At 41.6% G+C, this 23744-nt stretch overlaps 1 protein-coding gene across 3 annotated transcripts in view; it reads right to left on the bottom strand.

Moving 5' to 3' along the window:
* Positions 1–23744, bottom strand: part of col11a1a (collagen, type XI, alpha 1a) — a 73143-nt gene that overhangs the window by 7415 nt on the left and 41984 nt on the right. For all 3 annotated transcript variants that reach the window (XM_035530847.1, XM_027021521.2, XM_027021522.2), the window contains 22 exons: positions 22767–22811; positions 22574–22627; positions 22361–22405; positions 20803–20856; positions 20446–20499; positions 17716–17769; positions 17504–17611; positions 15320–15409; positions 13280–13333; positions 10713–10820; positions 10362–10469; positions 9595–9648; positions 8988–9041; positions 8504–8611; positions 5683–5736; positions 5212–5265; positions 4879–4932; positions 4261–4314; positions 3511–3618; positions 3081–3134; positions 2770–2823; positions 1227–1280 (listed from right to left, as the gene is read on the bottom strand). In XM_035530847.1, the coding sequence (XP_035386740.1) occupies positions 1227–1280; positions 2770–2823; positions 3081–3134; positions 3511–3618; positions 4261–4314; positions 4879–4932; positions 5212–5265; positions 5683–5736; positions 8504–8611; positions 8988–9041; positions 9595–9648; positions 10362–10469; positions 10713–10820; positions 13280–13333; positions 15320–15409; positions 17504–17611; positions 17716–17769; positions 20446–20499; positions 20803–20856; positions 22361–22405; positions 22574–22627; positions 22767–22811 (1476 nt within the window). The remainder of the gene's footprint in view (positions 1–1226; positions 1281–2769; positions 2824–3080; positions 3135–3510; positions 3619–4260; positions 4315–4878; positions 4933–5211; positions 5266–5682; positions 5737–8503; positions 8612–8987; positions 9042–9594; positions 9649–10361; positions 10470–10712; positions 10821–13279; positions 13334–15319; positions 15410–17503; positions 17612–17715; positions 17770–20445; positions 20500–20802; positions 20857–22360; positions 22406–22573; positions 22628–22766; positions 22812–23744) is intronic.

Raw genomic sequence — 23744 nt, 5'->3', positions numbered from 1 at the left:
TCTCTACTGCCGTTCTCTTCATACCTGCATTCAAGGTTTTCGCTCCTAGGACATTTTACTATTGCTGCCATCGAGCATATGGAGAAAACTGACATTTCTTTGCCCCATCCATTTTGTTGGAATAATGTGGATGTGAGCAGACTTGATGGAGGCGTTCCATGAGCTTGGCACAAGTTCCTTCAGAATGCATATTATTATTATTCAGCCTTCTTTTGGATGATGTGACACCAAACACTAATAGGAGTTTTTTTTTGTTTTTTTTTTAACAAACAGCAAAAACATAGCACACTACACATTCATTTGCCCAGAGAACCAATGAAATGATGAAAAGAATGTAAATTGTTGGATCTGGACCAATATTACACTGTCCAATTCAATAACAACATTGGTATCCTATGGTAAAATAACTTCATTTACATTTAAAAGTGTACTTTCCCCTTGCTGCATAAAAATAAAAGCATTACATTCAGTACTGCTGAAGTAGTTATTGTCATCAGTAGGGAGGAGTTGTCGTCCGGCGGAATGTTTTATTCTGATGAGCAACAGGGAGTTTAGCAGAGTATGACAGACCACACCCCCCACCCCCTTACTCCACCCAAGGTGCAGTAAGGTAGTCATGGTGATTTCCCATTGCTGTCACTACACACAGGCACTGATCAATATCAAGGTATCCCTGTCTCAAGGCCCTATGAGAGGCACTGCCAAGCATCCTGGGGAGATGAGTTTTTGTATATGTGCTTACCTCTGTCTCTGTGCTGTGTTCCTATCTCACATGCATAATGAATTATAAGCTGTTCACTGCTTCTGCAGATTGGGAGGTGACTTTGCTGTTTGGTTTGTAGCTGAATTGGCATGACACTGGTCGTGTCTCACTCGCCAACAGCTCTGATGAGAATGACTCAGCTTGACATTCCTTCCCCAGAGTCACGTGTGATTTCAGCACAGCAATCTCACACGTGACTTTGACTCAGTTTGATCTAACTCAGACTATTTATCTAATGCCTGTCTCCCAGCCGGGAAAATGATAAAGTGTGTGATTACGTGTGCTGCCTAGAAGAAAGCAGACCCTTCTGTTCCTTTAGAAATACCAAAACAGCAATTGTTTCCACAGCCAAGGGATTTTGGACAAATTCCAGAAGCTGGTGGTAGAAGCAATCGAAGTGAATGGCTCTTGTCTCAGATAACTGGAAGATGGTAATGTTATTAAGGTTAAAGGTTTTACTTACTCGTTTACCAGGAGGTCCTGGTGGACCAGCTTCACCAGATGGACCAGGAGGGCCCTAAACCAGAGTGTCATGATCAAAATATTTGCAAAATATTCAGTCCACTCTTAAAATGGTTTCACAGACGAATGAAACACCAAGACACTACTACACAAATTCTGCATCGAAGTCAAAAATATTTTTGGTGGATTTGAGCTTCTGTTTGGAACCTTTGAGAAGAGAAACGAGATTTGGACCTATTATCAGAGAATGTGAAAGATAAATCTACATTTCTTCCACTCATAATTATCAATCTGATTCACATCCTATTATCTAAAAATCTAAGAAATTTTTTTTGTATAGTTCACAGTGCTTAAAACAATGTTAAATGAATGAATAAATCAATATATCTGTTAATCTATTTATTTGTTTGATTGTTTATAATAAATAAACAAATAAACACAATGAAATAAAGCTTCCTCAGGACCCAGAACTGCATCCAGTTTTCACATCCATGGAAAAGCTCCTTCAAAATGTGCTAAAACATAGAAACTTATCACTTCCCAAGAGCAAAATGGAGCTAAGGACATTAGCAGAGTTTTGCATCTTTGAAAAAGTCTTCCTGTAATAGCCCAGCTCTAGGAAAATGTTGCATCCCTAAATTAGTGATAGATTACAGTTTCTGTTTCCTATCACACAGGAGGCCTGTATCAGGTAATTCGTCAACTTATCTTACTTTAGAAGCAGTCATTTCACACCTACACACCCCAATAAAATTCTAAAAACACTAAAACTTCATGGAATATTTGAAGAACATCACAATGAAAAGCATATTGAAACATACTGAGGAAACAAATTTCCTGAGTTACTCAACTGTGTGATGGAACAATATAAGCCTCTAATCAGAGAAGAGAAGTTGCATGCTTCTGTATAAAGGTTTCATAGCACTAGAACTCTTTCCTCATTAAACTTTAATAGACTTGCAGATTGCAGATAAGGCATTGCATTAAAGTTCCCTACACAATTGTAGGCTAGACATATCGGTTCGAAAAAATACATTCACGTCAATAAAAGGTAAATTAAACCCTTTCCTCCTGGCTTGCAAATCCAAATTGCATTCAGAAATGTTAATAAAAACTGCAATTTATAGACCTGTGCTATGCTCAGAGGAAATGTTGTTTGTCTTTCTTATTTCTTAATCATATTACAGCAACATACAGCAAATATCTTTTTACTAAGGAAAAAAATGCTAATATTCCCCTGTTCACTTAGATCCATTGCACAGAATAATGTGCAGGATAAAGAGTTTACTTAAGCAATACCTTACCTAGAGCAATGAAGTCAGCAAGGACGTGCACTAAGCAAAAATCTCTTAAAACATTAACTACAGGAGACCCTGAGGAAATTGTGATTTGGTTCATATTAGAGAAATAAGCAAGTATGAGATGTAGCTTTGTGCATTCAAGGTACATAGCCAAAGGTGCTGTGGATAAAACTTTATATATGTGCACATGGAAAACAGAGGCGTGTTTACTTTGTACATTTGTGGGTTCATTTGAGTACTTACAGCTTGACCTGCTTCACCGTCTTCACCTTTTTCTCCTGGGCTGCCATCAGTACCCTAACAGAAGAACAGGGTGATAGATTACACAGTTCCAGACTTGAGTCAGACCCAGTCTGCACACATAATTTCATGTAGTGTTGCCATAAAGACAGATTTATTTTTCTTATAAAACAATATTACATTTAATTTGGTTTAATTAGACATCAACATTTAATGGTGCATTTCATTTCTTGTCATTTAAACATCTTATTGTTTAATGCTGAATTTTTAAGGATATTATTAATTTTTATAACTTCATGAAATTTTATACTCACAGCAACACCAGGCTCACCAGGGGGACCAGGATCTCCAGGGAAGCCAACCGGCCCCTATAGCAATGCATCAGCAATACACAGCTAGTCAAATGCAAAGCCATTCATAGGAACTAAAAAATTATAATCATTATATTGGGAAAAAACTTGGGTCTTACAGTTAGTTATTTCCATTATTATACCATGAAATGGCACCTTCCAAGGTACTCAGTTAGTTATATAAGGGAATGAACATACTGGGCCTAGTATTTTCACATTCTTACAGCTATAATAAAAGAGCTTTTTAGTTCCAAGATATCATCATTAAGTGCTTCATAAAAAGGTTTTAGTACCATTTTTAATGTGTCCCTAACTTCAAGGGGTACATAGCAGAGGATAACATATGTATCTTTGTTTTAGAAAAACAGGTTTGAGTTTCAGATGACACACTCACAGGATTACCCTTGGGACCATCGTCTCCGGGTGGTCCTTTAGGTCCTGCTGGTCCAGCTGCACCAGGTGGTCCTGCTTCACCCTTTTCTCCTCTCTCACCCTTGGGGCCCTGCAGAGAAAATCACAAACATGAGTGGCCCAAACCCACACCCCTGAGGTATACCACCAAATGTTACAAATGACCAAATTAGGTGAAATTACAAATAACATTTGTAGGCAGCTAAGGTGTAAAATAAGAATGTAATTTCCCACTTTGATTGCTCTCCACTAAAGAGAAAATGTAAAATCTAGAATATATATTCATATCTTTCTGTATCATATGGTAGAGTTCACAAATGCATTTTGTGTTGTATGTGTTTATTGTGGCATGGATAGCGTGTATAGAGATGTCTGCCTGCATACTTTATACCTCTACTGACTGCAAATAAGGATCAGTTGAACTGATGAAAGGTGAAACAAACCTTTAAACCTTATTTACCCAAAACACATGGAGAATCAATTGTAATGGTCAGATATAGATACATGGAACATATTTCAGGTTAATCTGCGGGTCCAATTTGTAGCATTCTAAGTATTTTCGCTCAGCTCCAAAATGCATTTCTGCATACTGTGTGCTTTCTTTCAGGCCAGTGATAATATGATAATCACCTCAAATCTGGTGTGGTAGTCTGTTCAAGTCATATCAGAAGTGAGCAAGGTACAAACAAACACACACACACACACACACACACACACACACACACACTCTTACTCCAGTTCCAGGCTCTCCAGGAGGTCCAGGATTGCCAGCTTCACCTTGTTCTCCCTAGGAGAGATTTCATTGGTTAAAAGCTTTACCATGGAAACCGAAGCACATTTATGACATGGCTGGTCAACAACAACAACAACAACATAATGTCAGCAGCATGACCAAAATAACATGACTAACATTCAAAAAGATCTCTCATTTTAATTTTTTTTTTTCTTAGCTAGAGTGAGGTAAACTGGTCATTGCTATACAGCCAGTAGCTAGCACTATTATTGGGGTGCTCAGCATGATGGCAATATCCTGCATTTCATGCTCCAAAGTCAACTCAGCAGCCAGCCACTGTATTAAATATTGATGCTGAGAGGAGATGTGCCAAACAATTGCAAAATGAAGGATTGTTGTGGAATTGCCGCAACAGTGGAATTAATGGTGTCAGGGTGCTAACTCAGACAAAACCCTGACACTTGAAATGTACGCCTCCCTGAAAAAGATCCAGAGAGGAAGGAATGAATCAGGGAGACCCACACAAGGGCCGCTCCTCTCACAGTGCAGAGTGGGAACTGTAGCTCCCGGCTTCTAAAGATGAATGAGGGTCTGCTGGGAACAGAAGGTGGCACTTACCTTCTCTCCAACTGCTCCCATGCCTCCAATACCACCGGGGGGACCTTGCGGACCCTAAAACAGATTAGTCAAAGTCAAAGTCAGCTTTAGAGTGATTAGATTACAGTGATCAGGAAGGCCTTCAAAATAATAGGAACATTGCTTAAGGTGTCGACAGCTCCTAGATTGGGGGGAGGTGCTACTATAAGCAGCCTGTTTGCTTATTGATATTTAGAGTGTACAAAGGTAACAAGCTGACTTTTTAATTGCACTGACACATAAAACCGTTAGCAGAGAGGAGTGTAGCTTTGTTGAGTGCTTAAGAACTGCACACTAGTTGAGGGAGAAACTTACATCAGCTCCACTTGGGCCCTGGGGACCTCTTGGGCCGGGGGGACCAGGGGGACCCTGTAAACACATGGTTCAGATGTTCTCATTAAAGAGTTCTTATTAAGGTTTCACGGTGTCCTGCTTTTGTATTTGAAGGTATGTCATCTGACAAGTCTTATCAACAGGCATCACAATTTAGCTCACTGGTACTTCAGATGTCTATGTGAGCTGTGCTGTATAACAGTATATAATAAGGGTATATAGTAAAGATAGTGTTCACATGTGTCTTATATGTTAATTCTGAGAGACATTTCCCTGAAATAATGTGTCTCATGATAAGACACTGATAACTGGAGTTTAGAGTGGAGATGCATTTGGGGGGAGTATGGAGAACACCATAGCAGAAACTATAAGTGATCACACAATGTTCTTTGCAAAATTGGGTTGTTCAAAAAAATCGACCAAGTTCATAATTGTCAACAAATATGCACACACCATAGGACCGACATCTCCATTCTCTCCTTTTTCTCCTGGTGGACCAGGGAGACCCTGCAAGGAAAAACATGACACATGACTTTGATAAAAGTATGCTTACCAACTCACAATGAACTTTAACATTTATCACAGTGAATGTAAGAACATCAGTAGTGAAAGGAGTAGTTAGGAGCCAAGACTCATGCTTGTGGAAATTGGTTTGCATATCTGAATGACATGGCTATATGAGAACAAAGAGCTCTAACCCAACATATACTGAGCCTAATGTCATTGATTCTTATTATAAACCAACTGTAGTAAATCCCCTGACAGACATTAGCAAAAAATATCTATTTTAATGTGTGCATGTACATGTGCATGGGAAAACAAATGCTATTTTTTGTTTTTCTCTGAATCCTCTTTCATGATGAAAATTGCTGTGTTTCATTTCTCGTGACTGCACACCCAGCTAAAGTGTGGAAATGAACAATGATAGAAGATGCAACAGAAAGGCTCTTCAGACAGGAAGACAACTTGGCCCAGATGCAGTTACTGGGGCAAAGCAATAAAGCTCCACAGCATCCTGGGCATGGAGAAAGGTCTGAGCCATACGGCAGCCGTGAGCGGCAGAGGGAGATTTGTGCTTATTGAGTTTCTCTGTGGCAGAGCTCTTGTGTGCTGTAGCTGCAATCTTCTTTTAACAGGTTTTTGGCCTATTTAAGCACATTTTCTCCTCTTTCTCCTATTGGCAGTCCCCTCAGCAGGTGAATTCTGGCTAGAAACCTAAGAACGCAACAAAAGCTATTTCACCCACCGGCAGTGTGCTACAGTCTCTATGAATTCACCACGTATATTTCCTGTGGTTAAAATGGGACCTAGTTATAGCCAGCTGAACAGATGCATGCTGGCTAAATGTTGAAGCTATTATTTTATTCTCTTCATTTGCTGCTGTACTGCTTTTCTGTGGATTACTAATTGAAAGACAATACCACTTTGAGCTTAATTAATGGTTATTTGAAGGTAGCGCTTCTTTTCTATTTTCTGCAGTAAGAGGCGTGACTTCTGCACTGCAAAGGCCTGAGGCAGACAGCTGTGAATGGAGGAAATCATAAAACAGTCAAATAGGAGTCACGTTTCCCATTAGGGGCTATAGCCAAAGCCGGTGGGAACTAGTCACAAACAGGTGAGCTAACCACCTGACTCAGGTGTCACATGTTTGTTCCCTGACATTTACCCTCTAATTGCTTCCCCAGTCTCTGACTTTGTGATGTGATTCAAAGGCTGTCTATCGCCAGCTGCCAGGAGCACCTCTGAAGACCAATTTCATCTGATATTTACACGCCAAATCCATAGGAGTGGTGGGAGCAGAAGATATGGTACACAGGCATCGGCTGAGAGCACCAGCGCTCAGTGGATCTCAGTACGAGGGACATCGAGAGATGGCTATGGTCTCAAGGCCAGACGCCATTAGCACAAATACTCTTTAAGGGCTGCAGAGAGCGCGTGCAGTGGCCTAATGCCTGTTGAAGCAGGTCACTCGAATTAATTAATAAAATACAAATGAAAGTGCATTACACCCAATTAAAGCTTAATTGAGTGGAATGACTTCGAGGTTTAGTGGCGTCCGGGCGGATTACTGACAATGCAGTCAATGTAATTCCATTACTATGACGATTCCACTTCAGAGAAGTGAGCAGCTAATTTATTTATGATGGATGGACACACTAAAGATCCTTGTGACTGCCTCTGTGGTTGAGTATTATCAACCACAGAGGCAGATATGATGAGATACTTATATCTTCTTCTTCTTTTTCCATAAATATTATCAGTGCCATGGTCACCTTTCCTTTGGAAATGAGTATAGTGGCATCTGGATGGCTGTGATGGTTCTCTTCACTGTTTATCCCTTATGGTCATTTAACAAAGATACCTCTAGTATCTGTGATGTTTCTCTTCACAGCCTATCCTTTATGGTGATTTAACAAAGATATAAGATTTGCCAAATTTTTGACTTCATTTTTCAGTCATTCCCCATGGGCTGTGACTCACTAAAAAGTAAGAAAAAATAAAAGGCTGACATCCCTCAAAAAGGAGGCTGCACCCTACTGCAGTGGTCCTAGGTATCCAGGGAGTATTGTATGTGATTACTTGATTGACAGCGCTTAGAACAGGTCTAATTTTAGTATGAGAGTGGTGCCCATTAACTACAGGAGGAGAGATAGACAAAAATACTATGTGATGTTTTTATTCTTGTCATAAGGAATAGGAAATAAAATTGTTCAGGAGTTCCAAGTCAGCCTGCACAATTAAAGAGAGTCAGAGAGTCAAAGACCATAAAGAACTTAAACATTAGCAAATGGCTAGAGGGTCAAAATTTGATAATTCACAGATTAAACTAGTAGTTGTCATAATTTCAATTTGCTTACATTATTGTTATAAACAATTATATAAAAAAAAACCTAAAATCACAGGTTCAAGATGGTTGGCGAGATATAGTGCCATGTAAAATGAAACAAGGATGGTGACTGGCATATTCCAGCCATATGGCAACTTCGACGTGTGTCTTTTCACTGAAGACTTCAGATACTCTCTTTAAAACATCATATGCAGTAGAATTTAAATGTAATGATCAGTGAAGCTCTGCAGCAGATGAGCACGAAATCTGTGCTCATCTCAAATGCACCCCAATTACAGCTCAAAGGCAAATCAGTGAATACCAATAAGTGACATCCTGCCACTCACTTAATACTAATGTCTTGGAGCCAGAGATGCTGGAGGCCAAATGCTATGACTCACCCATCTGAAACGCAGTGACTGTAGGCCTGTTGTGGAGGTGACTCACCTGAAGCCCAATGGGGCCAGGGGGACCGAGGAAACCCCTGGGGCCCTCGTCTCCCTTCTGTCCGAACATGCCCTGTTGCCCCCGAGGGCCAGGTTCTCCATCAGCGCCCTGTGGGAGCAGAAGTGGAGGGCATTTGGCATGGTTTGGCTACGCACTGGCACAGATCACTCTGTGGCTGGGTATTCCATAGATGAGCAGTTTTGGGGAAGATACTTCACTGCTGAACTTGACTATGCTATCAGCTACTGTGAACTAGAATTTGCTGCAGCAAAGTTTTAATACCAAGTGCAACAAATGTGAACATTTAAACATTTAGAAACATGTTAACTAGCTCAACAATTAAACTATCCTAGCTTCCAGTAGGTATTATTGTAGGTGTAGGTAGGTATCAGTGTATCAAGTCGGTATCATTTTAAATTATTATCCCAGGCACTGCAGGTGAAAGTGTGAGGATATAGAAGTTCAGGTGAGAGGTTCTGCTTACTGCTGGACCTGGTGCTCCAATAGGGCCCTGCAGACCTGGTGGTCCTGGTGGACCCTGGCAGACACAAAAGCAATACAGATAGAGAAAGGTTATACTCACAGCACTTCAACTTCAATTCAGTGCACTTCAGCTCCACTGTCATTATATTATACATGCATGATAGGAAAAAGCTCCTCTCTTGTAGTCTTGATGCTGCAGGAGTAGGTGAGAAAAGTCTGTGCTAGCCACAGAAACATTAACATTAACATTAAAAGGAGAAGAAGCCAATGCTGCAGGAAATGGCTTATGCGGGGGCTCAGGAGAAGGAGCAGGAGTGTGAGCTCTCACCTGCTCTCACCTGCTCAGGAGAAGGAGCAGGAGTGTGAGCTCTCACCTGCTCTCACCTGCTCAGGAGAAGGAGCAGGAGTGTGAGCTCTCACCTGCTCAGGAGAAGGAGCAGGAGTGTGAGCTCTCACCTGCTCTCACCTGCTCAGGAGAAGGAGCAGGAGTGTGAGCTCTCACCTGCTCAGGAGAAGGAGCAGGAGTGTGAGCTCTCACCTGCTCTCACCTGCTCAGGAGAAGAGTGTGAGCTCTCACCTGCTCCTGCCTACTCAGGAGAAGCTCTCACCTGCTCTCCTTTATCGGCTTTGCTCCCCTTCTGCCCTGGTTCTCCCACTTCTCCCTAAAAAAGACACAAAGCAGAATCATTAAGCAAACGCCATCCCCACAACATCACTCAGCGCTACATCAAAAAGAAAATCGCAGATGAGAGCCTCTAATTGAGAGAGATTTCTGACTGATCATTTGGCGTGCTGGGCCAGATTATTGAGTTTGCTGTGTGTGTGTGCTTTTGTGTGTGTGTGTGTGTGTTTGTGTGTGTGTGTATTTCTGTGTGAGAGCCACGTGCTGTGTGTGTGTGTTCAGGGGAGAGGTCCTTGAGGTGCTTTATACAATGGTGGCATCAGGCTGAGTGCAACTTTACCGCCTATTAAATGATGAATATCATTTTGAAACTGCGTAAATAAAACGGCAGCCACGCTGGGCACCCCAGCCAGCTGGCACGATCACACCGCTGATACAGGACTCTGTCGGGAGGGAAGATAAAAGGGAGGCACTGGTTCGCATTTCGGCCCTGGAATGAGATTTAGGGCTGCTTCCTCTGCTGCCGCCACTGAAGAAGAAGATGATGATGATGATGATGATATGATGAGTATGATGGATATGGAACAGACTGGGATTCAGGGAGACGGATGTGTAGTACAGATGGTTAAGGTGTGTTTACCCTGATGAAGATTAATCATGGGCCTGATTGGTGTGGTGCATGCGTGTTGGTTCTGTGTGAGGCAGTAGAAATCAGGGATATGGGTGGCCTCAGACAGCAGCAGGGGGACTAACCTTGTCACCATCCTCTCCAGGTGGACCCTGGGGTCCAGGGGGCCCTGGCAGACCAACCGGACCTTGGACTCCATCACGACCAGCAGGACCCGATGGCCCTTTCTCACCCTGTACAGAAGCACAAATACATAGAGCCACACACATACACACATACACGCAGACAAACATGCAAACACACACACACACACACACACACACACACACACACACACACACAAACACACACACACACACATATATGCAAATGCATTAAAAATAGCACCTGACAAGACATCAAAGCTTAAGTATGGTTTTCCTATAATGAATGGGAAAAAAGAAAGGCTGTGCTTGTCACAAATACTCAGCACTTACAGGGGCACCCTTCTCTCCAGCTGGCCCAGGAGGCCCCTGAGGTCCTGTGCGTCCTGGCAACCCAATTGGGCCAGCAGGTCCGGCTGCACCTCTCTCACCGGGTGAACCCTACAGGTGCAGCCAACACCTCATGATCAACAGGTAAACTGAAAAATATATAGTCTTTTTCGACAAGATAATGTGTGAGTTCCTTCTGATGTGCCAATCACATTCATTAGAGAAAAGTTAAATGAGTGGGATGCTTAAATGACATGTCTATGACAGATTAGCACCCAGATCTTCACGGGATTGTAGAAAAAACAATTGTGCATTGGATCCAGTTTTACATGAAATCATGGGGCTAGGCTAGATTTCAATCTATTGATTCTGTACAGTACAGTCACAATGTAGATCATAGTATCCTAACAAGCATCTTCTAGTTCTTTCATCTTGAGAGCAGTAAGACAGTGACATTAATATCATAAGGCATGTTCTGTTTTTGAGTGATTTTTCTCACTGTCCATGATATTAAGAAAACTGTTCTTGTTGATACCTAATCTTACATTTATCATTTGAGCAAAAAACACAAATGTCGCTAACAGTAAATCAAAACCAGCAGTGTTAGCTAGTGTGACAGCAACATTGCCTTTCATTATTTATTCATATTTTTCTCCTTAATATTAATCATAGCTAATTACTACTTGCCGAAGGTCTCACGTGGAGCTGTAATTGAACCACTATAAGCTGCCACACGAAGCATGTCAAAAAAGCAGCAGAGTCCTTGGACATTAACATGCTAACTTCAGATCTGTACAAGTCACCTGAAGCATTTCAATGATTGGCATTATATGACAAAATATAAGTACATTTCTTTTTCTAATTTTGTCAGTAGGAACATTTCATTTCATTTTATTCACTAAAACATTATATTATTACTTCAGTTATTATTGAATAAAGATTTGTAGATACTTGTAGATATTTGTTACAAATAAAGTTTGTAGAGGAAAATAATATTTTCAGAGTACACTTTCAGAAAGTGGTGGGGATGTCCCCAGCATAAATGACACCTGTGGCCTACTGTTCTCTGGAGGATTTCTGGTCATGTGTGACAGTGAGCTTGCTGGGTTTCAAACATTGAGGACAGAGCCTTCTAGGACAGAACACTTACAGAACAGAGTGATAGCTGGATATGCTACAGAACTTTAGCAGGATCTGCTCTAAAGCTCTTTATATACCCATTTTCAGTCCTTGCCGGGGTTGAGTTTTTTGGTCCAACTGTTCTTTTAATGCGCAAAGAATCGTATCTGTGCTCAGCAAATGTCATTTTTCCAAGCAGTGTGATCCACTACATACAAGCTACCACTTGTATTTTTGTGGGCAAATTGAATGGGTTGCCGGGAAACAAAAGGTCTGGCGTTGTAGGGTATGAAGCCATGGTGAGCATCCTCATGACTTCCCTCAGCCCTGTACAATTATCCTGAGAGAACTGAGCAAGAAGTGGACCACTCACACCCAGAGTGCTTAAGACAGACAGCCTGAATCAAATCCCAAGCAGAGCGGGGCGGGGCAACAGGCAGCCTCAGTCAAACCCAGCAGGAAAAAAGGTAGCTCTGTCAGCAGAAAATTCTGATACTCTACATAGCCTTGCTTGTGAATGTGTATGTGTGTGTGCTCTTTATGTACTACATGTGGCAGATCATTCACACACCCCAGCTAAGGCTGGGTTATTCAACCGTTGTACCCCTGCTTCTAGCAGGGTGGATAGCAGACCAAGCTGCCCATGTGTCCCAAACCTAATGATCAATAATTTAAGGTGGGTAAGACAACTATGTTACACCATTGTTAATTACTCTCACCTCTTTCTTTCTCTATACTTGGCTGTAATCTTTCTCTCTTTAAATAAGGTTTAATTTATAGAGAAGTGCATCTTCATATGAATGCAAATGTATTTTTTTCTGAGTGACATGACTGAATTTGAAAGTCTTCTCAATGACACTTTGACTGTCCATTCTAATCTCACGCGGGCCTGCCAGACCCTTAAAAAGAGCAATTATAGACTGACAATACTTATCTGCTTCTCTTACAGAGAAATGAATCTGTTAAGAACAAAATGTCTTTTTATTCTAAGAAAGCTTAAAAGAGATTCCAACTTTCTGTCAAGAGTCAGTGATTATGAAACATCCTGAATTTATCTTAATGGAAAAAAAAAACTGCTATCCATATTTAAAGGATTAAAAGTGCCCTCTTGTGGAAAATGGTGTCACTGCAGGCTCTGTTGCTGTGTGAGGATGTATATTTACACTCAGATCTGTAATATTTCTCTCAAAGCTCCATTACACCCGAACTCAATATTTCTCACTCAGTTGGAGTATGATTTAATATCATGCTTTATTTGTGCGTATGTGTGTGTGTGTCTGTGTGTGCACCCTTTGAATATAGCACACACCTCCAAAGCCTTGAGGGTCAGGGTGAAATATTTATCTCAGGTCTCCAAACCTCCACCCCTAAGGGTAGTGGAGTTCCTGAATACTGAATGTTGCTTTTGATATAACATTAGTGTTGGGCTAGCATGGATAATGAGTACTTACCACTGGACCAGGAGGACCCTGAGGTCCCTCCCCTCCTTTCAACCCGGCCGGACCCTGGAGAGAGAGACAGAGAGATAGAGAGGGACATGGACAGAGAATTAAGAGAAAAGATAGAAAAGATAGGTGAGGAGGGAATGGAGAGAGAGAGTGATGGGAAAGGTGACGCATGTAAACTGAACTACAATCCCAGGAATCCTCAAGGTGTTTCATCAGCAGCATTGGCGTGTTGAAGGTAATTCCCAGCTCTGGGAGTTGAGCTGAGGACCTCACACAGGCACATCCGTGTGACAATCCCAGAAGGCTACTGGCCTTAGTAGGTTCTGCCTCTCTCCCTCCCTCCCTCACATCAAAGTTTCAGTAACACACTCTAAGATAGCTGTTGGTGGCAGTGCTGGAACATAACCCTGTCTTATGAGGACAATATCTAACTGTCTCATATCTTAATCTGCTGCCACAACACACACTGAAGGGTTTATTTCTGTGTGTCAAGGGGCAATACCGCCTTAATGTCTATATGGGAGAATGGTAGATAGAACTTGGGTTGATTTCTTTTTCCCCCTTCAGTTACTTAAATGCTACACCCACGGTTTGAGGAGTGAGTGAGTGACTGAGTGAGCAGACAGGTTTTCTGCAGGGAGTGAATGAGTGAATGGGTGGATGATTGAATAAATGAAAAAAAAAAACCTGAAGGAAAACACTGAGGAGAAATGTTAAACAGTTAAACACAGACAACAGTGACAATGTCCTCAGCAGGAGTCAGTGGTTCATCAGGCAGGGACTGGATGCTCCTGAGTGTCGTGTGACCATAAACATCTGATTTGGGGAGGGCACACAGGGCCCACCCTGTTGGGAGGCTCGAGTTGATGGGAGCGTCCCAGGAGGGGACCCTAAATTAAAATGATAATAATAATAAAACAGAGCCTCCATATTGCCTCTTGCAGTGGGTCACAGAATTTTATATCATTGTCGGTCTGTGCTGTGTGAGAAAGAGTGTTATAGTGCTCATACATTTATTTTCATATCTCCTATTTGATGCTATTCTCCATTTCCTGGTTAGTTTCTAGCTGGTAGAGCTGTGTTTAAACCTATTAGGGAAGTTTTTGAGAAAAAAGATTGGGCTCCAATATGCTGAATTTTAAGAGCTTCTATGCTTGGTCCTGTATTGCAGTGAAGGCCATGAATGATATATATATATATATATATATATATATATATATATATATATATATATATATATATATATATATATATATATATATATATATATAACTCAAGCAATATGAATAGGCCACTTATGCCGCAAGTGCACATACTGCTGCATATTTTCAATATAAATATATTCATTATAATGAATTATAATTTAAATACAAATGCATTTATTATAATGTACTTATATATATGCTCTATAATAACGCACTACAGCAATATGAATGTGTCTGCTATAATGCCCTGTATATTTATCAGCAGGACTCCAGTGGCCACTGGACCTCCCCTGTTATAGCTGGTTTCAGCAATCCAGAGGAGAGCTGGATGTGTAGACAGCCCCTGTAGCTATGGTGGTGAGTATTCTTTTTATTAGAATGTTCATTTGTGTGTGTGTCTGTGTGTGTTGTATGTTTCAACTGAGAGTACAGTTGTCCATACTCATGTCTATGGAGTGTATTTTTTATGCGAATAAGTGTGTATGTAAATATATGTCAAAGAGTGAGTGTGCGTGAATGTTTACATGCATTAGTGTGTGTGTGTTTTGTGTGTAATGTGGGTGGGCTGTTGTGCAGCTCTGCAGTGGGATGTGCTCTGTGCGTGTGTGTGTCTATTGTGTATGTGTGCCTGTAGGTGTGTGTGTGTGTGTGTGTGTACTTTATGTTTTTTATGTGTGCATTTTGTGTGTTTGTGTTGTGATGTTTTTGTGTGTGTGTGTGTGTGTGTATGTGATTGTATGCGTGCTGCGTGTGTGTGTGTGTATTTGTATGTCAGCGTGTTGTGTGTGTTTGTGTTTTGTATGTGTATGTGCATGTGTTTGTTCCAGTGTGATCTTACCGATGTTCCAGGAAGCCCACGCTCTCCAGGGAATCCTCTTAACCCAGGTGGTCCATCTTTCCCAGGCAGTCCCTGAGGGCCTGGATCACCCTGCATACACACACACACACACACACACACACACACACAAACACACACACACACACACACACAAGATACACAATATGGCTGTTGGTTATTTGTTCATTAAATAATTGCTATTAAGAATTTAGTTGATCAACAGTTGAACAAAGTTGAACAAAAATTATAAAAATTTAGTTGAACAAAAATTATAAAAATGATAAAAACAATTATTACTCTAGTTTTAGGTTTATTTTTCTACTTTAGTTTTTTGATTCTACATTTACAAGGTGAGATAAATTTCACACAGAAGACTAGTGCTAATTTTATCTTGCTAGCTAAGTACATTTACAAAATTCAAATAGTTTTTTTGGTTAACTTGGGGTGCATTTTTATTTAATTTTATGTTGTCAAGCAAAGGCCAGTATGTGCAAAATATGTATTTTCAATTTGTTGATAGCATAGTATCACTGGCAATATATTTTATACACTAAAATCAGAATTGGCTATCTCATTTAAGCTTTTGTTTAAATTTCATCTCTATATCTGAAGATGGTGCATCCAACCTCAATATCATAAATACAGCTTTTCTGATATTTACAACCCAAGTACAGAAAAATACACAGAATATACCAGTCAAAAGAAGGCTTTTTTCAGAAATATTTTAGGGATTGGCAGTGTAACTCCAGCACCCAACAACAGCTGTGAAACATGTTAAACTATTAAATTATTAAAACATGGTCCTGATCAAACACAATCAAGCCCCATCCAATTAAAACATGGTCCTGATCAAACACAAATCAAGCCCCATCCTAGTAAAACATGGTCCTGATCAAACACAATCAAGCCCCATCCTATTAAAACATGGCCCTGATCAAACACAAATCAAGCCCCATCCTATTTAAACTTGGTACTGATCAAACATAATCAAGCCCCATCCTATTAAAACATGATGAAGCTGGGTGCTGTCCAATACTGTTAAAATACGACAAAAAAAACCAAAACTGTGTCTTGTTCAAATGTGATGAAGCCTGATCCTGTTAAAGCATGATCAAGCCCTGGGTCCTGATCAAGCCCTGGCTCCTGATCAAGCCCCTGGTCCTGATCAAGTCCCTGTCCTGATCAAGCCGAGGGTCCTGATCAAGCCCCAGGTTATGCTTTCTCTTTGGCATTAGCCCTGCTAGCTTCTTAAAACAAGCTTGGTGCTGTAGTGGATCGAAACCATGCAAGCACTATCTGACTCCTCTCTTCCTCGACTTCAGTCTCAGTCATGACCTCTCAGCCTCGACTGCAGTGCAAGGATGCACTTTGAGATTCACTCTCAGCAGCTCAGAATAATGATTACCAAATTAGCAAAGCATCAAAGTCTATGAAGCACACATGCTTCTGGACCTCTGATGGGCCTTTGTTATTCTTGATGTGTTTCATTATATGGACACTTTTTAAAAAAATTGAATGAATAATATTTGAAATGTGCATATCAAAACAAATCAAATGAGATAGAGTGGTTAACAAACACAGGGGTGGGAATAGCAGTGGTGGAATAATGTGATAGGCTATGGCGGGGAACGGATAGCAGTGGTGGAATTGTGGGGGTGGCAGGGAATGAACAGTGAGAGTGGAAAAGCATTAGAAAGTCTGACAGGGTAGAAGGGTAAAGTATTAGCTGCTTAGCCTAGGTGCTTGGGAAGGTCTCTGGGGAGGGTCACTGCAGTATCAGGCCCTACCAAGCCCTGACTGCTGATAGACAGCTCATCTGGACTAGGTGGACTGAGTTGATTAGAGTGTCTCCGATCAGGTACGGCAGAAACTGGAAGTGAGATAGAGGACGATGGAATTCAGGCTGGGTTTAAAAAAAACCCAAGCACTAAAAAACCCTTCATCTTCTTTCGCTTTGCACTCTATTTAGAAAGACAATCGAGCACATCCCACCCACAGTGCTGCTGAATGGTCATGTTCTAAGGTAACCCTTATTTTTCTTTGAATAAAGGACCAACAGTGCCTTTAGCCTAACCTTCAGACTTGCGTTATTAGCCAAATTCAGGGTCAACCCACCCATGGCCATCCTCTGGTTCAAGGGGCAACACCATGGTTATGACCTGTACCGAACACGAGGGGGTTTACCTTAGCACCCTCTTTCCCTGCTGCTCCGGGAAGTCCCTGCTCCCCAGGGGGGCCTGGAGGTCCTGGGTGTCCTCTCTCACCAATGGGCCCAGTTTCTCCAGTTGGACCCTGTGAGCACACCACAATTACATGTGAGCTGTCATAATACACTGCATCAAACCCTAGATGACCTAACACATATATCAAACAGCACACAAGAGGTAAAATCCTACCTGAGGGCCAACTACACCTCCAGGGCCAGGTGGACCTGTTTTGCCTTGGAAACCCTGAGGACAAAGTTAAAGTCTTTTCAAGCAGAAATAAACCCTGATTAATCACAGTAAAGCCTGAGTGGGAATGGCTCTCACTAAAAAATCATATGATGGTGTTTCCTTCCGATAGGCTATACATAGGTACACAGCACTCAAATCTTATCATGTTACACATGCATGTAAAATGAAGGCTAAGCAAAAAATAATAAAGAAAATACAGCTAAAATGTGTTAAATGTCTAAAGGATCTTTTAATTTCTTTTTTATTAACACCAGTTAACATTGTATAATGTGCATTTTAATTTAAAATTAAAAATAAATGCTACATTATGTAGACATTTACAGACACTTTACTTACTGAGGGTCCTCGTCATTGCTTTTGTATTCTGATTTGCGATTCATGCTTATGTTGCATTTTCATACACATGTGAGAAATATCCAGTGATTAAAATATGCATAAAAACACATGCATCACCAATCATGACACAGTCATGTGAGTGATCACATGACCCTGAGGTCACTCACATGACCCTGAGTTCAAGCATCATCCCACTAGTGGATCTCTAGGCTTGGCTGTAATAGTAAGGTTAGCAGAGCAAAAAAACCCAAAAAACAACAAAGCAGCAGGTGCAGGTGAAACACTAGAGAGCACAATATCTGGGAAGCTACCACTAACCAGACACATCTCAGAGGTCTATTGCACAGAACTGAACGATCCATAAAGCACAGGCAAGTCAGTAGTCTAGTGCAAGGAACTAAACAACTGTCATGACCAAATATCAGCTTGAAATGAGACAGATCATTTTACTGAGAAATATTTTTATGCTGATATAAATCTAAGGTCGATGATCTAAGGTGTTTGAAACTGAACTAGCAAACCATACAGCAATTTGTTTATTTTTACATGTTACTAGGAGGAAATAAATATAACTGCACTGCGTTTTCAGAAGCATTTGCTTATTTACAAAAGAGTGCTGCGCAGATCGTGGTCCATAAGGATCAGAACCTTTACTGCCTTTATCCAGTAGTCACGTGTGATTATACAGTGGCCAGTGAGTTGATCTAATTACACATAAGATGGGTTTAGTTCCGAGCCAATAGCACCAATGCCACAGACATGCTTTACTGGCATTCTATATGTCCTTAGAGGCAACTGCACCAGTACCACAAATGTAGCTGTAGCAGTTGTGGACTTTATGTGTGGGAGAAATAGATGTGTTTTTCTGCACTGTCCCAGTCCAAGGAATGACTGCGACTAGAAAGGCCTTTTGGTTTGGTTTTTGTGCACCGCAGCAGCATACAATTTTGAATGACAGCAGAGGGCTGTAAATGTGAGTGCATAATCTGAGATCCAGGGACTGTTTACACTAGAGGATTAAATGTGGATTCGACTCTGCTTCTTCACTTCCCTCTTTTTATTTGTATTTGGGGTTTTCTCTGTTTGGGGTTGTACAGAGAACATGTTAACTAGGACATTACATGATTATATGCAAATGAGTTAGACTAGGGGCACTGCTGTAACAATTCATGCTTAGCACTTCAAAAGATTGCCTATCGTTTTGATGCTTGTAAATCTGCACAGGAATGGCACTTTGATCAGTTGCTAAAGTCTCCTCATTGGCATCTCAACTACAAAGAGTATGATAAGCTGTGGATGCTCCACTGGTGAATATCTCTCTGATAAATCAGGTGTCATAAAATCATAATGAAGCTTATTGAATAGGTAATGAGTCAGCAGACTTGAGTGGAGACAGAGAGTGAGAGAAAGAGTAAGAGGCAGCGCGGTGCCTTGTGGCCATTCAATGAAGTAGCCCCGCTTTTCCTAGCATTTTATTGGCTTTTTTTCTAGCATTTTATTGGCTCCAGTGGAAACCACAGAGTGCTTAGCTGAAGCCAAAGCTGCTGTTTGTGCACTGGCTGAGCAGCTTGGCTCAGATTACCTACCACTCTCTGTGGTGCATGTTCGTCTATATCTCTGGTGATTTGAGTGGACAGGCATAGGAGGTTGCTGTATGCTGTGATCCATCCCATTCACAGCTGTCTAAATAGAGTGTGTTTTTGAAAAAGATGGGCACAGAACTGCACAGGTCAGTGTTTTCCAGTGCTGTAATGACCTGATTCAACTAGATAATTAACTGATGAATTGCATCAGGTGGGCTGAAACACTCAACATCGCAGTGCTATGGCCCTCCAGGGATAGGCGTTGAGGCAGGGAAAATAGATGAACTGATACGGCTGAACCGATTCTCTCCCTGGCCGTGTTTGGCACATGCTCTCCTGGACCAAACTGGTAGCTGGATCAGCTGCAGGAGTTCATCACTCTAAAGTGTCTTTAAAGTGACAGATAGACACCTCTTCCAAATGGAACTGCTAGGCAGCTATTAATACATCTGACCAGATCAGGGAAACTTCCATAAATCCCATAGCCCAACATCTACACACTGGAACAGTTGTGGGTGTGTGTGTATGTTTGTGTCCATGTGTGGATTGGCAATCATTCGGGCCCCGGCCTTCGCTAACACGCGTAGACTCTCAGAGACACAGCCCTCCAGGTGATGGAGACCAGGTGTAGACAGGGGAAAACTCTTGCCCCGTACTCCCACACCTGGCCGGAAGTGTCTGTTAGAGTCCCCTGGCCTGTTATGCCCATGTCAGCAACAGCCCAGAGTCACACACGGGAGGTAGCACTCACCGTCTCCCCCCGCTGGCCAGGGTGACCAGGTAACCCATCCTTTCCAGGTGGTCCCTAGAGACACCCAGAGTTGCAGGTGACTTTATGTCTTAATGACAGCAACTGATATAACACTATGTTTCATCATGATTAAAATCACTTCACTTTTACTCTATTATCCAAGTACACTAGATCCAAGTACATTACAAAAGGAATTTGACTTGCTGGAAGTGATGCTCACACACAAAGGTAATATGTAATATAGAATAAATATAGTAAGCAAATGAATACAATACATAGTAAATACATGTTACAAAAAGGTACCTATCATATGTACAATGTTTCATGTCTTCACATTTATAAATGGCAGGTACTTACAGGGGGGCCCTTTGGCCCTGGGAAACCCACAGGGCCCTGGGGTCCTTGAGGTCCCTAGAACAGACAAGACAAATTCAGATATAGCAATGAGAAGTACACTTTATCCTCTAAGTTAAGACTTCACTGTCATACGCTGGTGAAAAAAGCCAGATTTATGGATAGCCAACTCTTCAATAACATGCAGTTATGTGGCAGTGTTCTTCCAAACTCCTTTTTGAGGGTCAAAGCACTCCACAGTTTAGTGCTTTCCCAGAAATGACATAACCAATTCAACTCTAATGCAAACAAATCAGTTCACAAAGCTGAGTAGTTGAATCAAGTGTTATGTCTAGAAAAACATTGAACTGTGTACAGCCCTGCTGTGCAGTATAAGGTGCAGGACATCCCCTGGGCTGGGACTGGACCTCAGCAGTCCAGCAAAGCAGCCGTGCGAAGGGGAAGGAATTAGGGCTAGCTCACTAATGGCTCGAGGTGGACACCCAAGGTCACTATCATTACACTGCTCTATGTGGCCAATGTAGATGAAATGCAAATTTGGCAATTAGCCCAATCCGCCTACACTGCACTGTACTGTTTTGATAATGGAAATGTACAGCCTAACAGCACTTTAATTAAAACTCCATGCAGCGTGCCACAGGCATGACCTTGCATCTCGATTAGAGGGCCATTCACACACAGTCTTTTACGCACTGTAGAAAGGTGCATGAATGACAACACAATAATAACACAGAACAGTTTTAAACAATGCTGGCAAAGTGGTACTTGCAGGATGGAACTAATTATATGCAAGGAAAACATGATGTATGATTAGAGGGCTAAATAAAGATATATTATAGAGGACTATTTTTTATACATCGAATATTATGAAATAAGTCAATGTATTTGTATAGGCATGCAAAAAAAAAAAACCCAGAAAAAACAAAAAACAAACAAACAAAAAAAAAACCCAGTGCTTTAGCAGTTACAGACTGTCAGAACATGAAGGCCAAAATGAACAGTATAAATTCAAAAACAGAACAGCAGAGAGAGGAAAAAAAAAAATGTGAAGAGAAACGATAAGCAGAAGCTGTAAAACAGTAGCTGTGCCAGTGCCCTGAGAGCACCAGGTACTGGCCTGCTGCTCAGAAGCTTGTGTGAATAACCCCTCTTTCCTTCTACCCAGCAAAACCTTCATGCTGTGTGAAATAAACTTTGACTTTTGAATAGAAAAGTACTGAGTGGAAATGTTATTCATAGTTCCTCAAGATCTGCTTTTAATCACCTACAGTGGAGTTGTGTTTGTAAACTCAAAGCTATTATCAGCAATATGAGGAAACCAACTGTGAAGACCGCACAGTTCTGCAAAAATAATAAGGGGCTGACAGGGACAATTTGTCCTTTTCTAAATAGGAATCGAGTCCTACACCATACTTGTTCAGGTGCCTGGCTGAAATCTGGCCACAAGATAAGGTAACAGGGAAGCCATGCTCAGCTGAGGCCAGCTCCAATGCCCCCCAGACCTGCAGCAAACATGCTGTCTCTCACAACGTGAAATGCTGAATCAGAAATTAACACTTACTCTCTCTCCAGGTGGGCCAGGTGGACCGTCATTACCCGAAGTGCCCTAAGAGAATACATGATAGAGAGAGAGACAGAAAGACAAGACAAGACAGCGAGAGAGAGACAGACCACAAGCAAAGAGAGACAGAGAAAAAACATGAAACTTTGTTCAAACAAATATCTGCACACATACAACACATATAACACATTTGGTAACTGAGCATGTGGCTACCTTAGGACCTGGCTTTCCAGTCGGACCTCTGGCACCCCGAGCCCCACGTGGCCCCTTGAGTTCATAAAACACAAACATAAACACACACAGGGATCAGTGCCTGTAGAAATACAGCTTTGCACACACTCAGGAAAGCCATCATTTAGGATTTTATACAGTGGGTTTCTCCAGTGCAGCCTGAAGGAGAGCGTACCGTTGGACCTCTCTGCCCCCTTGGACCGGATTTCCCTGCGACGCCCTTGCAAAAACAAGAACAAGAGAAAACAAATTAGCATATACAAAATAATTGGCTGGTGCAGACATGGACAGTTTGACTGGTAAAGCCAGGTAAAGCCAGTTAGTATTCTATCATACATTCACACACATGCACACACACACACACACACACACACACACACACACACACACCTGTACACACTTGTAGAAACATACATAAAATCACACACACACACTGCTGTTCACAAAACACACACACACACACACACAAGCACAAATACAGAGAAACGCACACAGCATCAGCCACCTGCTTTCTTAAACAGACGGTGGCAGTTTTATGTGGTACTTCATTGGACCTCCTATCACTGTGAGGAATGTATTTTTTTATCTTTGGCATTTTATTAATAGTCTTCAGTTTAACATCATTGACAGTGATGATTAAGAAGATTAACATCATTGACATCTTTTTTTGTTGGTAAAATCACAAACAAAAACAAATCCTGTTTTGTTTTATTCTTCCAAGCTAGAATGCTCACTGGGATGAAATCTTAAAAAAAATCCATTAATTCATTAGCTTCAAGTCTGCTGTAATTCAGTTGCCTGCTGTAATAAAGGGCACAGTGTATGTGGCCGTGGAATGCCATCCACTGGCCGTGTGTAAACACTGCATATGATCTGGCTAGGCACTAGGCCTCTTGCACATTTGTATTCCGAGCAGGTCTGAAGGACGCCTCTGCTATGAGATGCGGGGACGAGCGAACGTGCAAGCCTGTGTCAGCCCCTGACCTTTGACCCCGACTGATCATTAGCTTCTTGGCCTGTTTTTACTCAGAGGGTGTGAAGGTGCTGTGAAGGCCAGTGATGGTTGACCAATCACTGCGACCTGTCAATGTTCTCAGCCCATCGATCTCTGCCTGTGTTTTCTCACTAAACCCTCATACGAGTCCCTTCATAA

This window comes from Electrophorus electricus, chromosome 10 (genome assembly GCF_013358815.1).
Source record: "Electrophorus electricus isolate fEleEle1 chromosome 10, fEleEle1.pri, whole genome shotgun sequence".
Taxonomy (NCBI): domain Eukaryota; kingdom Metazoa; phylum Chordata; class Actinopteri; order Gymnotiformes; family Gymnotidae; genus Electrophorus; species Electrophorus electricus.
The sequence above is the reverse complement of the archived record's forward strand: the minus strand, read 5'-3'. Positions and strand labels throughout refer to the sequence as shown.